Genomic DNA, 15,806 nt, shown 5'->3' on the forward strand with positions numbered 1-15,806 from the left:
ATCTATCTATTTAGACAGAAATGATGCACCTCAGATCAGTTGATGCTTGTCTTCCCTCAAACTTTATTGGCTTGCCCATAGACTGGTCGCTCTTCATGGACACACAGCTTGGCTCTGATGGGTTTAATCTGTCTCTGTGCAAAAGCTTAAAACAGATTATAATAGAACAGAGACATTAGTAATAGATACGAGAATTCTGATTGATTTTTACTAAAGTAATAGGAAACTTATCTATCTATCTATCTATCTAGACATAAATGTTGTACCTCGTATCAGTAGATGTGTGACTTCCTTTAAATTTTATTGGCTTGCCCATAGACTGGTCGCTCTTCATGGACACACAGCTTGGCTCTGATGGGTTTGATCTGTCTCTGTGCAAAAGACTTAAAACAGATTATAATAGAACAGAGACATTAGTAATAGATACAAGAATTCTGATTGATTTTTACTAAAGTAATAGAAAACTTATCTATCTATCTATCTATCTAGACATAAATGTTGTACCTCGTATCAGTAGATGTGTGACTTCCTTTAAATTTTATTGGCTTGCCCATAGACTGGTCGCTCTTCATGGACACACAGCTGGCCTCTGGTGGGTTGGATCTCTCTCCATGCAAAATACTTAATTTAAAGTACAATAGAATAGAGACATTAGAAATAGAGATGATAAATTGTCTCTCTGTAAAAACATTAGTGTCCAGTACTGAAACTGCACTGATCAGAATAACTCTGAAGTCACAGAAGTCAGTTAATTCTCAGCACATAGAAACAATTTCACCTAGATATCACACTATAGAGACTGTGTCTGTTCCCCAAACTAGAAAATACAAAAAAACAAAAAACAAACGTCCAAACCAATTTAAGAGTGACAATTTAAATGAAGTTCAACAAATAAAAAACAGATGCAATACGGATAAACAAATGATAAAGCTTGGCTTATTGAATATCAGGTTCCTTTCAACGAAAGCACTTTTTGTAAATGATATGATCACTGATCATAACCTAGATGTGCTCTGTTTGACAGAAACCTGGCTAAAACCTGATGATTACATTATTTTAAATGAGTCTACCCCCCAAGATTACTGTTATAAACATCAGCCACGTCCAAAAGGTAAAGGGGGAGGTGTTGCTTCACTTTTATAACAATGGTTTCAGTATTTCTCAGAGGGCGGGCTTCAAGTATAACTCGTTTGAAGTAATGGTGCTTCATATAACATTGTCCAGAGAAACAAGTGTTAATGATAAATCTCCTGTGATGTTTGTTCTGGCTACTGTATACAGGCCACCAGGGCACCATACAGACTTTATTAAAAAAATTGCTGATTTTATATTTGAGTTAGTGCTGGCTGCAGATAAAATTTTAATTGTTGGTGATTTTAATATCCATGTTGATAATGAAAAATGCATTGGGATCAGCATTTATAGACATTCTGAACTATATTGGGGTTAGACAACACGTCTCAGGACCTACTCATTGTCGAAACCATACTCTAGATTTAATACTGTCACATGGAATTGATGTTGATGGTGTTGAAATTATGCAGCCAAGCGATGATATCTCAGATAAATATTTAGTTTTGGGCAAACTTCATATAGCTAAAACTGTAAATTCTACTTCTTGTTACAAGTATAGTAGAACCATCACTTCTACCACAAAAGACTGCTTTGTAAGTAATCTTCCTGATGTATCCCAATTTCTTAGCCTATCCAAAACCTCAGAACAACTTGATGATGTAACAGAAACTATGGGCTCTCTCTTTTCTAGCATTATAAATACAGTTGCTACTTTATGCTTAAGTAAGATTAAGGAAAACAGTCTGACACCGTGGTATAATGAGCACATTCTCACCCTAATGAGAGCAGCCCGAAAAATGGAGTGCAGCTGGAGGAAAACAAAACTAGAGGCATTTCATATTGCTTGAGGGGAAAGTAACCTATCCTACAGAAAAGCATTAAAAACTGCTAGATCTGATTCGTCTCTTTTAGAAGAAAACAAACATAACCCCAGGTATTTATTCAATACAGTGGCTAAATTAACAAAAAATAAAGCATTAACAAGTGTTGACATTTCCCAACAGCACAGCATGACTTTACGAACTACTTTACTTCTAAGATCAATACCATTAGAGATAAAATTTTAACCATGCAGCCGTCAGCTACAGTATCGCATCAGACAGTGCACTATAGATCCCCTGAGGAACAGTTCCACTCATTTTCTACTATAGGAGAGGAAGAATTGTATAAACTTGTTAAATCATCTAAACCAACAACATATATGTTAGACCCTATTCCATCTAATCTCCTAAAAGAGGTGCTTCCAGAAGTCATAGATACTCTTCTGACTATTATTAATTTATCATTGTCCCCAAAACCTTCAAACTGGCTGTTATTAAGCCTCTCATCAAAAAAACCACAACTAGACCCCCAAAGAACTAGTTAATTACAGACCGATCTTGAATCTCCCTTTTCTGTCCAAGATACTAGAAAAGGTAGTATCCTCACAATTATATTCCTTCTTAGAGAAAAATGGTAGCTGTGAGGAATTCCAGTCAGGATTTAGACCGTATCATAGTACTGAGACTGCTCTCCTTAGAGTTACAAATGACCTGCTTTTATCATCTGATCGTGGTTGTACTGTATCTCTCTATTAGTGCTATCGGATCTTAGCGCTGCGTTCGACACTATTGACCACAACATTCTTTTGCATAGACTAGAAAACTTTGTTGGCATTAATGGAAGTGCATTAGCATGGTTTAAATAATAATAATAATAATAATAATAATAATAATAATAATTTATTGTCATTGCTGTAGAACAACGAAATTACATTAGAGCATCAGTCAACAGTGCAATTTCATAAGTGCAAATGCATAGGAATGATACTGATATTGACAACAGTAACATAATAAGGACTGACATTACCAGCCATAGCACATGTATGTCAACAGGACAATACGACATTGGTAAGGAATACAGTGTATAGGATAGAGAGACAGTAGTAACCAGAAAGATGTGTATTGTTGTATGTGCTGCAGCAATGCAAAGTCCAGTTCACAGTTAATGCAAGGGTTGAAGAAAGGTGCATAATGGATACAAATTAAGTGAATGGGGAGGGGTGAGGGGAACAGTGTTTATTCAGCAGTCTGACTGCCTGGGGATAGAGGCTGTAGGCCATTCTCGTGGTCCTGGCTTGAAGGGACCTGCACCTCCTACCAGAGGGCAACAGATGGAACAAACTGTGTGCTGGGTGAGACCGGTCTTTTATGATGCTGTGTGTCCTACGCAGGCAGCGAGAGGTGTACACAGTAGAAACCTCCGGGAGAACAGTCGCGTTGATTTTACCAGCAGTTTTCACCACCCTCTGAATCATCTGCTGTTCAGCTACAGTGCAGCTGGAGAACCACACTAGCAGCCCATAAGTCAGCACACTATGGATTGCACAATTGTAGAAGTTTATTATTAACCTCTGGGGCAGTTTGGCTCTTTTCAGCTTCCTCAGAAAAAAGAGACATTGCTGGGCCTTCCCTACAGCTAAGGTGATGTTCTTGCCCCAGGACAGATCCTCCGACACAGTGAAACATGCTAGAACCCATGGCTTGGACAGTGACAGGTTAAAGATGGTGGTGAAGACCTCTGCCAGCTCGGCCGCACAGTTCTTTAGCACCCGGCCAAGCACACCATCTGGACCGGATGCCTTTCTGGGGTTGATGTTGCTCAGGCAGAGTCTCACTTCATGAAGGCTCAGGACTGGTGCAGTGTTGTTGTTGGAGGGCAGGTGGGGCAACAAACTGTCCTTGTTCTCCATATCAAAATGGGCATAAAACAGGTTTAATTCCTCTGCTAGAGTGGAAGTACTACTCACAAAGGCAGATGTTGTACCCTTGTAGTCCGATATTGCCCTAATTCCTTCCCACACCTGTCGGGAGTTTGTAGAGGTGTTAAAATGGACTTCAATCTGCCTTTTGTAATCCAGTTTGGCAGACCTGATGCCCCTTCTAAGAGCACTCCTGGCTGTGCTGTATCCCCCCGTCCCCAGACCTATAGGCTATCATGTGTCATCCATGGTTTTTGGTTAGGAAAGACATGGATCAGCTTCCAGGATGTAACCCTGTCTACACAGAAATTTATATAATCCATCACTGTAGTGGTGTACTCATCAAGGGTCTGGCATGTTGATAATTCCCGGTCTCTGAAAACATCCCAGTTTGTGTAGTGGAAGTAATCCTGTAGCTCCGGGATAGTATTTTTAGGCCATATTCTAACTGGCTTCACCATGGGCCCAGCAGTCTTAATAGTGGGTGTATACCAAGGATGGAGCATGAGTGAGATATGATCGCTCAAACCCAAATGAGGATATGCCTGGACTTTGTAAGCCTTAAGGTCATTGCACACTGAGTCTGAAATTTTCACATGCGTTTTTTCGTATTCGTGATCCGAAAAATTTGTCACACACAGAGACCTTGCACACTGAGTCTGATGCATATTAATGAGTGTGTTATGAAAAAACAATGTAAACAATACAAAATGGCGTCTTCAAGTATTGAGGATGATTTTTTTGTCCTCTCTCTTCTTAAAAAGAGAAAAAGAAAGAGGAAATATTGGGTCCACCCACTCCTGCGATCGCGTAGAGAGGAAGGAGAGTTCTACCTCCTTATCAAGGAGCTGCGGGGTTATCCAGACCGATTCAAAGTTTACTTTAGAATGTCAGTGGCTCAGTTTGATGTTTTGCTAGCAATACTGGTGCCACATATTAAAAAGAAGACCACCAATTTCCGTGAATCAATTGATCCTGAACAGAGACTGGCAGTATGTCTAAGGTATGGACCCTCACACGCGCACACACACACACACGGTTTACGGGGACTTGTTGTGCTGTAATTATAGCTGTGATATAATAATATTTGTAGTATTTTTGATACAATAATATTTGCATATATAATTGTGGGTATCTGAGCACTGGTGATTCATTCACCACCATTGCCAGCAGTTTTAGGTTGGGCATCAGCACAGGGATGACTGTGAGGGAGACCTGTGACCAAATCTGGCTGCAGCTCAAAGACACTTACATGCAAACTCCAACAGGGGACACCTGGAAACACATGGCGAGGAGGTTTAATGAAATGTTGAACTTCCCTAATTGTATTGGCGCTCTCAATAGGAAGCATGTCAAGATTGAGGCCCCCGCAAACACAGGTTCCCTTTTTTTTAATTATAAAGGCACCTTTTCCATTGTCCTCCTCGCATTAGTAGATGCTGATTAACGTTTCCTGGCCATCGATGTGGGGAGCTATGGTGGGAACAGCGATGGAGGCATTTTTGCAAATTCTGCAAAAAGGCCAATGGAGGTGAACCCTGACCTGGCAGACAGCATCGTCAAGGCAACCTGCATCTTATGCAACTACCTGCGCCATGAAGTAGTGGGACAAGCTGACCAGGTGACAGCTTTGACTTTGACGATGGTGGTAACGCGTCTCTACATGAGTTCCAGAGGCCAAGGGGCCTCACATCTGAAGAGGCTCTCCACATTAGAGACACATTCAGAAAATATTTTGTCTCACCTGCTGGCGAGGTACCATGGCAGTATGACCGTGTGCGGCGTGGACTCAGATTGTAGACACACAGTCAGTCACACTGTGTTAGACCTCATTTTTACGTAATGGCTGAGCTCCATTTGTGTATTGTGTACACTATAACTGGGTGTGTGTTTAAGCCTTCTTGACATGCACAATAGGTGTAAAAGGTGTAAGTACTGTGTGCAGAAATAGACAATGAAGTAGCTCAGCCCTGAGGTAATCCAGGTAAAAAAAAAAAGTACATTTCTATAATGTACTTAAAGTGCTCTATTTTCATGCACTATTTTTGTACTTAATATACTAAAAATTCTTCTTTAGTACTACTTAAGATCATCTTAAAAAATCTAAGTGTACTCAACTGTGATATTTTAAGACAGCATGAAATATGAATTAAGATGTGCTTTTAATATACTATCTCTGTATTTAGAAAATGTATTTAGATACTACTTATAGTAAATTTTAACCCATAGTGTACTACAAGTGGTAGCTAAATATATATATATTTTTAAATACAGAGATAGTATATTAAAAGCACATTTTAGTTCATATTTCATGTGGCCTCAAAATAGCACAGTTGAGTACATTTAGATGTTCTTAAGATGATCTTAAGAAGTACTAAGAAAGAATTTTTAGTATAGTAAGTACAAAAATAGTGCACGAAAATAGAGCACTTTAAGTACATTATAGAAATGTACTTTTTTTATTTCACCTGGGAACTGAGGCCCTGAGCATGCAACAATTTGGAATGCCAATTGAACTCTGTCTCCATACCTTAAACATACTGCCAACCCTGTTCATATATATATATATATATATATATATAAAACCTAAAATAACCTAAATTCATGTAAACAGTTAAAAATGCTTTTGCATTAAAAAAAGAATAGTTAGAGGTATTTTAAATTCATTAATACAAAAGAACGTGATGCTCAGAAGAGCAGAACCTGAATAAATGTAATCAATTAAAGTTTTTCTGCATATCAAAAATAAAAATAATGTAACATTAACCCCTTAATTCCTAGTTAAGCAGGAATAATACATTAGTAACATTAATTACCTTAAACTGTTAAAAAATGTAAAATTGCTGTGAAATGATTATTCAAACACAGAGAACGGTAGGTTGGATCCTGGGAAAACTGCTGATAATAAACCCCTCCAAAGGCAACATCATGAACTAACTCCTGCATTTTTATTTTTAAATATGATAGTTTCTCTGGGGAGAGTCTCCTCATGCATGGGGCCAAGCTGGAGAGAAAGGTAGAAACCTCATCATTTTGAAGCTCCTCCAAGGCCTGACGCTGCTGTCGCTCTGCCTGTCTCTCTTTCTCTCTTCTTTCATCCCTTGCTTCTTTCCATTGACGGTACCTCGTTAAACCATCATCACTCTCTGCCTGAGTCTTCTTTCTTTCTTTTGGCACCGTGGCTATATGGAGTTGCATACCTCGCTCTCTGTTTCCGTAACTACACTTTCACGCACTGTGTGCGTTCCATTCTCTTCCTCCTCCTTCTCTTCCTTCTCCTCATCAGCATCTATCAGGATATTACCATCTGACCTGTTGAAAGTAGGCTATCTGAGTTATGAAATGATCGCACTCTGCACTACATTGCACTCTGCAAGCATAATCTTTCTCTAACATATGATGACATGCACCAGTCACTTTGTGCTCACTACCTCATTCACCATGGAACTGACGTCATTCTACCACCTCATTAGTCAGTTTAAATAAAATAACTGCTCTTGAGCCCTTTTGTCACTTTAATCAGACTGAATAAGCTTTTTTTATGCACTAAAAATCTTTTAATCTGCACTGTTTGTTCACTGATTTGCACTCTATCTGCCATGTGCCTTGCGCTGCTTTATTTAACTTTATTTTTATTTTTTATTATGTCTTTTTTACATTCCTTTATTGTATAGTTATATCTTATATTTTATATTGATCTAGATTTTTAGGCTCTACTGTTAGTGTTATCTGTATGCACCGGGGGTCTGAGAGTAACGCAATTTGGATTCTCTGTATGTATGTACTGTACATGTGGAAGAATTGACAATAAAGCAGACTTGACTTGACTCTAGCATTTGTAAAAATGCATTTTTCCATCTCAAAAATATATCTAAATTATGACCTATGCTCTCAATGTCAAATGCAGAAATGTTAATCCATGTGTTTTTTTATGACCTCAAGGTTAGATTATTGTAATGCTTTATTGGGTGTTTGTTCTGCACACTTAGTAAACAAACTCCAGCCAGTCCAAAATGCAGTAGCTAGAGTTCTTACTACAACCAGGAAGTATGACCATATTAGCCCGGTTATGTCAGCACTGCACTGGCTCCCTATTAAACATTGTATATATTTTAAAATCTTGCTTATAACTTATAAAGCTCTGAATGGTTTAGCACCTCAGTATTTGAACAAACTCTTGTTAAATTATGGTCCTCCACGTCCGCTGTGTTCTCAAAACTCTGGCAATTTGATAATACCTAGAATATCAAAGTCAACTGTGGGTGGCAGATCCTTTTTTCTATTTAGTGCCTAAACTCTGGAATAACCGACCTAACATTGTTCGGGAGGCAGACACACTCTTGCAGCTTAAAGGGATAGTTCACCCAAAAATCAAAATTATGTCATTAATGACTCACCCTCATGTCGTTCCAAACCCGTGAGACCTCCGTTCATCTTCGGAACACAGTATAAGATATTTTAGATTTAGTCCGAGAGCTTTCTGTCCCTCCATTGAGAATGTATGTACGGTATACTGTCCACGTCCAGAAAGGTAATAAAAACATCTTCAAAGTACTCCATGTGACATCAGAGGGTCCGTTAGAATTTTTTGAAGCATCGAAAATACATTTTGGTCCAAAAATATCAAAAACTACGACTTTATTCAGCATTGACTTCTCTCCCGGGTCTGTTATGATTTATTTGAACTCAGAGGGAGTGTCAGCCATGTTAAAAAAGTTAACAGCTTAAGTCATTTGTGGATTAATGCTTATTGTTGACGCGAACCGTTTCAAACGATTCAGTTCGATTTGGTGAACTGGTTCAAGAAGATCCGGTTACATCCAGTAATTCGTTCGCGAACCGGATGTGCTGTGAACGCGCTCATAACAGACCCGGGAGAGAAGTCAATGCTGAATAAAGTCGTAGTTTTTGATATTTTTGGACCAAATTGTATTTTCGATGCTTCAAAAAATTCTAACTGACCCTCTGATGTCACATGGACTACTTTGAAGATGTTTTTATTACCTTTCTGGACGTGGACAGTATACCGTACATACATTCTCAATGGAGGGACAGAAAGCTCTCGGACTAAATCTAAAATATCTTATACTGTGTTCCGAAGATGAACGGAGGTCTCACGGGTTTGGAACGACATGAGGGTGAGTCATTAATGACATAATTTTGATTTTTGGGTGAACTATCCCTTTAAATCTAGATTAAAGACCCATCTCTTTAACCTGGCTTACACATAACACACTAATACGCTTCTAATATCCAAATATGTTAAAAGATTTTTAGGCTGTATTAATTAGGTAAACTGGAACCGGGAACACTTCTCATAACACCCAATGTACTTGCTACATCGTTAGAAGAATGGCATCTACGCTAATATTAATCTGTTTCTCTCTTATTCCGAGGTCACTGTAGCCACCAGATCCAGTCTGTATCCAGGTCAATTGGTCACTGCAGTCACCCGGATCCAGTACGTATCCAGCCCAGATGGTGGATCCGCATGCGGCCCGTCACGAATTCAAATGCGGCCCACCATGCTGAACACAATTTTAAAAAATAACTTTCAGTTTAACAATTCTTTTTAGTTTTTACATTAATTTAAAAATGTACTAAAGAAATAAGCTATAGCCTAATGTTTTTATGTAAAATTATTTGGTTTTTCATGTATTATTTTCAGACATGAGCAGACCTACTCACATAACGTTTCGCATTTAACAAACACATACAAGCGCGCACTTTGGCAGAATTCAATTCAAATAGTCATCAACAGCCATTAGTTCGGTAAAATTGAGCATCAGAATGGACAAATTTGTTTTTAAGGGAGAAAAAATAAATGTGGAAAATGCCAGCGAATGAACACATACAAGCAAGAATAGTCGCAGTATCAGTAGTAAAGGAGAGTGCTGGATTTTCGGTTTGCCCCGCAACTCACTTGAAGAAGTTCAGGCAAATGGAAACATCCACACTATGCAGCAATCATCCTTAATTGCGGAAATGTGGTAAAACATCTCTGGAGAGAACGTCATTAAATTAGAAAATGCTTTCCATATTTGGATCAACATAGGCTACATTTGTGAATGCACATTTTTTGCAATGTCGCGCGTCTTACAGACAGCATCTTACAATCGCAACTTCATTGTGCAGTTACTCCTTTCGAGCCAAATTTCACAAAATTGGTCAGCTCCCAACAGCATCAGGTGTTTTATTTATGGGGAGTAGAATTTTTTATTTATTTCAATGAATGTAATCGATTAGTGTGTATCAGTCTCTCCTCTCTTCCTTCTCTGCAAATGTCTTCACTGCTAAAACATCATACTACCACAACAAAATTAACAACTGTTGTGACGCTCGGACACTCTTCAAAACTTTCTCTTCTCTTCTTAATACGCCTCCACCTCTTCCTCCATCGACTTTTACAGCTGACGACTTTGCAGTTTTCTTCACAAATAAGACAAGAACCATCAGTGACCAATTGTCCACACCGCAGACTGAGGATAACTTCACAATGACTTATGCACACTCTCTCTCCTCCTTCTCTCCGCTCTCAGAGACGGACGTTTCCAAACTTATCCTGTCCAGTCATCCTACTACTTGGCCACTTGATCTGATCCCCACTCACCTCCTTCAAGCAATTTCTTCTTCAGTCATACCTTCACTTACTCACATTATCAACTCCTCTCTTCACTCTGGAACATTTCCCTCAGCATTTAAGCAGGCAAGCCCACTGCTGAAGAAACCATCTCTAAATCCAGCACTTCTAGAAAACTACAGACCGGTATCCCTTCTTCCATTCATTGCAAAGACACTTGAACGAGCTGTGTTCAACCAGCTCTCTATGTTTCTTGTACAACCTCCTGGACAGCAACCAATCTGGCTTCAAAAGCGGCCATTCAACTGAGACTGCCTTGCTCTCGGTTACTGAAGCCCTGCGACTGGCAAGAGCAGCTTCAAAATCCTCAGTACTCATTTTGCTGGACCTGTCTGCTGCTTTTGACACCGTTAATCACCAGATTCTCCTGTCCACCCTCAAAAAGATGGGCATCTCTGGAACCGCACTCCAGTGGTTTAAGTCCTACCTTTCTAATAGATCCTTCATGGTGTCTTGGAGGGGTGAAATTTCTAAGTCACAACAACTTGCTACTGGGGTTCCTAAAGGCTCAGTACTTGGACCACTTCTCTTCTCCATCTACATGAAGTCATTAGGATCTGTCATTCAGAAGCATGGCTTTTCCTATCACTTGTACGCTGATGACACTCAACTCTACTTCTCATTCCAACCAGATGACCCGACGGTAGTTGCTTGCATTTCAGCCTGTCTGAGTGACATTTCTAGCTGGATGAATGACCATCACCTTCAGCTCAACCTTACTAAGACTGAACTGCTGGTGGTTCCAGCTAACCCATTGTTTCATCACAACTTCTTTATACAGCTGGGTTCGTCAGCCATAACTCCTTCCAGGACAGCCAGAAACCTAGGAGTTGTGATGGATCATCAGTTAAGCTTCACAGACCATATTGCGACAATGATCCAGTCCTGCAGATTTGCCTTATACAACATTAGGAAGATTAGACCCTTCCTGTCAGAGCAAGCCACCCAACTTCTTGTCCAAGTTCTTGTTCTCTCCAGACTGGACTATTGTAATGCTCTCCTGGCGGGCCTTCCTGCATGTACTATCAAGCCTCTGCAACTGATCCAGAATGCAACAGAGAGGGTTGTCTTCAATGAGCCAAAACAGCTCACGTTACTCCTCTCCTCATCAGGTTACACTGGCTACCAGTAGCCGCTCGCATCAAATTCAAGGTACTGATGCTTGCCTACAAGACGACCACTGGCACAGCACAAACATACCTAAGCTCATTAGTTCAATCTTATGCGCCCTCCAGAAGTTTGCGCTCTGCAAGTGAACGACGCCTTGTGGTGCCATCCCAAAGAGGTTCAAAATCACTCTCACGGACCTTTTCCTGGACTGCGCCCAGCTGGTGGAATGACCTACCAATCTCAATTTGAACAGCTGAGTCTTTACTCATTTTCAAAAAACATCTAAAGACTCATCTTTTTCGCCTGCACTTAACCAACTAATACTAGTACTTACCTTTTCTTTTATTGTCTATCATATTCTTAAAAAAAAAAAAAACCTGGCTACGTGTTCTTTACTAGACTAACTGAGACTTGTCATAGCACTTGTGCTAAATGATTAAATGTAAATGTAATGTAAATGTATATATCGTAATATTTAGGCTATAATATTATAAATCAGGTTGGTTTGTATTGGTGACGTAATATGTAAAAGTGATATGCGTGTGGCCCACGAGACTTGCACTTGGACCATAGTGCGGCTCGCTGGGAAAAAAGTCTGAGAACCACTGGTTTAAATCATATTTATCTGACCGTTATCACTTTGTTGCAGGAAATGACGAGGTATCATATAGATCAGAAGTTCGGTAAGGAGTGCCCCAAGTCTCAGTACTAGGACCTTTGCTTTTCACCCTGTACATGCTACAGTTGAGAGGTATCATTAAGAAACATGGAGTAGACTAGTAAGATCCTACTGAATTTAGGAAAAAAATAGAGGTTTTAACTATTGGACCAATCATCTCCACATATAATAACTTACTGTTTGACTCTTGATGGATGGTCTATCAAGTCTTAGTCATCAGTTAAGAACCTGTGTGTGCTATTTGACAGCAATCAAGTCATTTGAAAGCCACAACCACACTGAAAACCACCAATTACTTGGTGTTTGCCCTGCAGGTTTATTAAACAATCTTCAATTGGTCCAAATGCACCGTACAGTACAGGAACTTGCTACTGCCAATACATAAGCTGATATGGTGCTGTGAGTATTTAAGACATACTGCTGTTGCACAAATAGCATATAAAATAACCCATAGCAGATCTATACAGGTGGAGCTGGGGAAGGTGGAGGGTTTCAGAGGAACTCTGAAAGTGTGCTGCAATGCTCAAGCAAATATATTTACTGATTAAGACAGTAATGTTGTACCTCAGATTAGTTGATGTGTCTCTTCCCTTAAATTTTATTGGCTTGCCCATAGACTGGTCGCTCTTCATGGACACACAGCTGGACTCCGATGGGTTTGATCTATCCCTCAGACTTAGAATGAAGTTCAATAGAATAGAGATATTAGTAACTTTAGTACTTTTAGAATCTATCTATCTATCTATCTATCTATCTATCTATCTATCTATCTATCTATCTATCTACAGTATCTAGAAAATGCAGCACCTCAGATCAGTTGATGTTTGTCTTTCCTTAAATTTTATTGGCTTGCCCATAGACTGGTTGCTCTTCATGGACACACAGCTGGCCTCTGGTGGGTTTGATCTCCCTCTGTGCAAAATACTTATTTTAGAGTACAATAGAATAGAGACATTAGAAACAGAGATGATAAATTGTCTCACTCTCTAGGCTAGATGTTTGATCTCTCCTTGTACAAAAGACTAGAGTACAATGGAATAGAGACAGAAAAAAACACAAAATTCATATTGTTGATTTTACATGTAAATTAATTTCACATAAGGAATCAATCTATATTTATTTGTCTGTCTGTCTGATTATCTGAAACATACCTTAGATCAGTCGATGTTTGTCTTCCCTTGAATTTTATTGGCTTGCCCATAGAGTGGTCACTCTTCATGGACACACAGCTGGACTCTGATGGGTTTGATCTCTCTCTGTGCAACATACTTAGAGTACAATAGAATAGAGACACTAGTAATAGATCCAGAATTTAAGAATTCAGTAGATAAACTTCAAATAGGGAATCTATCTATCTGGCAACCAAGACAACCAAGCTGAGAGTGGAATGGTGTGTTTGGCAGCACCACTTCATATACTGTATGTGTTCCAAGTTTTCAAGGATGTATGGGAACCCTATATCTGTATGTCTGTCTATCTATATCACCAACTTAGATCACCAAAACAACCATGGCAAAGATCCACCTACACTGTTAAATGGCATACAGTGAAAGATCATATCAAGATACTGATGTACCTGCATCCTGAAGGAAAATCTCTGTTGATGAATGTTTGTGTGTTATCCATAAATCACTTAGTCTTCACAGAGCTGCATAGGTAAGGCTAATGAGAAATACACAAGTATTTATTACGTTTTTGTAAATTAACTTAAATGTAGTATTCATGAGGACAAAATAATAAGAGTTTTGAGACAGTGGCTTGGCATGCACTTTGGACTTGCAACTTTATAGCAGTGATTATCAAGAGGTATAAAACCATTTCAAGCTCCATACCTTAAGACCTTTAGACTCACTCTCCCCTTTACCAAAATCCAGGCTATAAAGATATTCTCAGAATATTCATTGTTTCCCACCATGTAGCCTAATTCCTGCATTAGCAAATAAAAATAATATAATACATTGATTTAAATTATCTTATTCAATTGCAAAATGGCGCAGATGAAATCCATTTGAACTTAATTCTGGCTGCAAGTTTGCAATCCTGATTTCACATTTCAGACACAGTATGATAGTGACGATTACCTCATTCAGTAATCAGTATATCAAAATTGTATGTTCTTGTGGGAAAGAATGAATTTCTCTAGAGGACAAATTTGTGAGTTAATAATGTTACAATTAGAAATGTCCAGAAATTATCGACGTAGGCTAAAAGTTCTCCTTGCAGTGATCTGAGGAATTGTTGGTTTTCATATTTCACATCTAATTAGGCTAATCCACGAAATTGCCATTGTTGGTGTCGGGCATCGCATTTACTATAACTTTTATAGAGGCTGACATACACTTTGCGTTTTATAACTTTTTAAACAAAATTTGTCAATGTAGTTTAGTATACACACACACACACACACACACACATATATATATTTATGTGTTTGTTTTGTGATTCACCACAATGGAGAATAAAGAAAAAAGACAGAGCGGAGCATCACATTTTGGCACTGGAATGTCAAATAAACAAAATGAAATGACAACTTAAAAATGTGGTTAGAACGTTACCTGTGTATACATGCGACGTTGTCTGTTTTTCCACACATTTCTGTTACTTCAGGACTCCTACGCACAATTGTGCGAATCCAGTAGCTGCATGACTACATAAGCTGGGTGTTCTACTGCAGACAAGTGTGTTCAGCTTTCCTCTTATCTCTTACGGTGTAAGGAAAAAGATAAGTGCGCATAGTTCAAGAGTTCACTTCAAATGTAGTAGTTGTAGTAAACTGTTGAAAAGTTCAAACACTTTGCTTGGACAAGTGGAGACTGAATACCAAGGGATAGAAACTAGTGTTAAAATAATGATCACTCAGACATAAAACAAAATAGAATAAAGGTATTTTGTTCATCATTACAGAGCTTGTATTGAAGAAATATGGATTTAGGTTTGAGTGGGGGAAAATGCTCCCCTACTGTTTTTTTTCCAAAATAACAATTAGATAAAGTCAAGTTAAATTTTTATTGTAACTATGTACTACGTGTATGACAAGCGTGATGTAGACGTTTACACCATGAAGCTTGCACTGGTGATGTACCTGAGAGAAAACGGATTTCACAGTAAATGATCTCATTTTCAGCAGCAAGAAAAAATAGTTTTAAAGCTTGTTGCTTTGTAGAACATCACAGTTATGTACAGGGCTCGAAAAGAGGGGGGGTTGCATCCCCCTTGAAAATAATGACAAATAGCATCCCCTCTGTAAAACCACCATTCCCCCAGGGGCGATTCTAGGATTTTGGGGGGCAAAAGAGGGGCAACAGTTAATACAGAGGGGCCAATCTTATATGTTGTGCATAAGGTCTTCAGGATTACTAAGTCTACAGACAATTTTTTTTTCAGGGTTGGAGCTAAACTCTGCAGGACATCAGCACTCCAGGACCGATGTTGCCTACCCCTAGTATATAGTGTGATTTGCATATTAATATACCATAATAAATCTTTTCAGGAAATTAAATTTATAACTTTGTATTTGGTCACACTATATTTTAAGGTCCAAATCTCGCTATGAACAAACCATT

The 15,806-nt window shown here is 38.9% G+C and overlaps 1 protein-coding gene across 1 annotated transcript in view; it reads right to left on the minus strand.

The window, feature by feature from the left end:
* LOC109053898 (NACHT, LRR and PYD domains-containing protein 3-like) overlaps positions 1-14,952 on the minus strand; it is a 31,828-nt gene extending 16,876 nt beyond the window's left edge. The window contains 9 exon segments of the mRNA XM_042756689.1: positions 30-145; positions 254-383; positions 505-621; positions 12,808-12,918; positions 13,051-13,167; positions 13,395-13,511; positions 13,820-13,905; positions 14,076-14,170; positions 14,799-14,952. Of these exon segments, the coding sequence (XP_042612623.1) occupies positions 30-145; positions 254-383; positions 505-621; positions 12,808-12,918; positions 13,051-13,167; positions 13,395-13,511; positions 13,820-13,869 (758 nt within the window). The 5' untranslated portion in view covers positions 13,870-13,905; positions 14,076-14,170; positions 14,799-14,952.
* Between the last annotated feature and the right edge of the window lie 854 nt (positions 14,953-15,806).

The sequence above is a fragment of the Cyprinus carpio genome, chromosome A1, assembly GCF_018340385.1.
Source record: "Cyprinus carpio isolate SPL01 chromosome A1, ASM1834038v1, whole genome shotgun sequence".
In the NCBI taxonomy this organism is placed as follows: domain Eukaryota; kingdom Metazoa; phylum Chordata; class Actinopteri; order Cypriniformes; family Cyprinidae; genus Cyprinus; species Cyprinus carpio.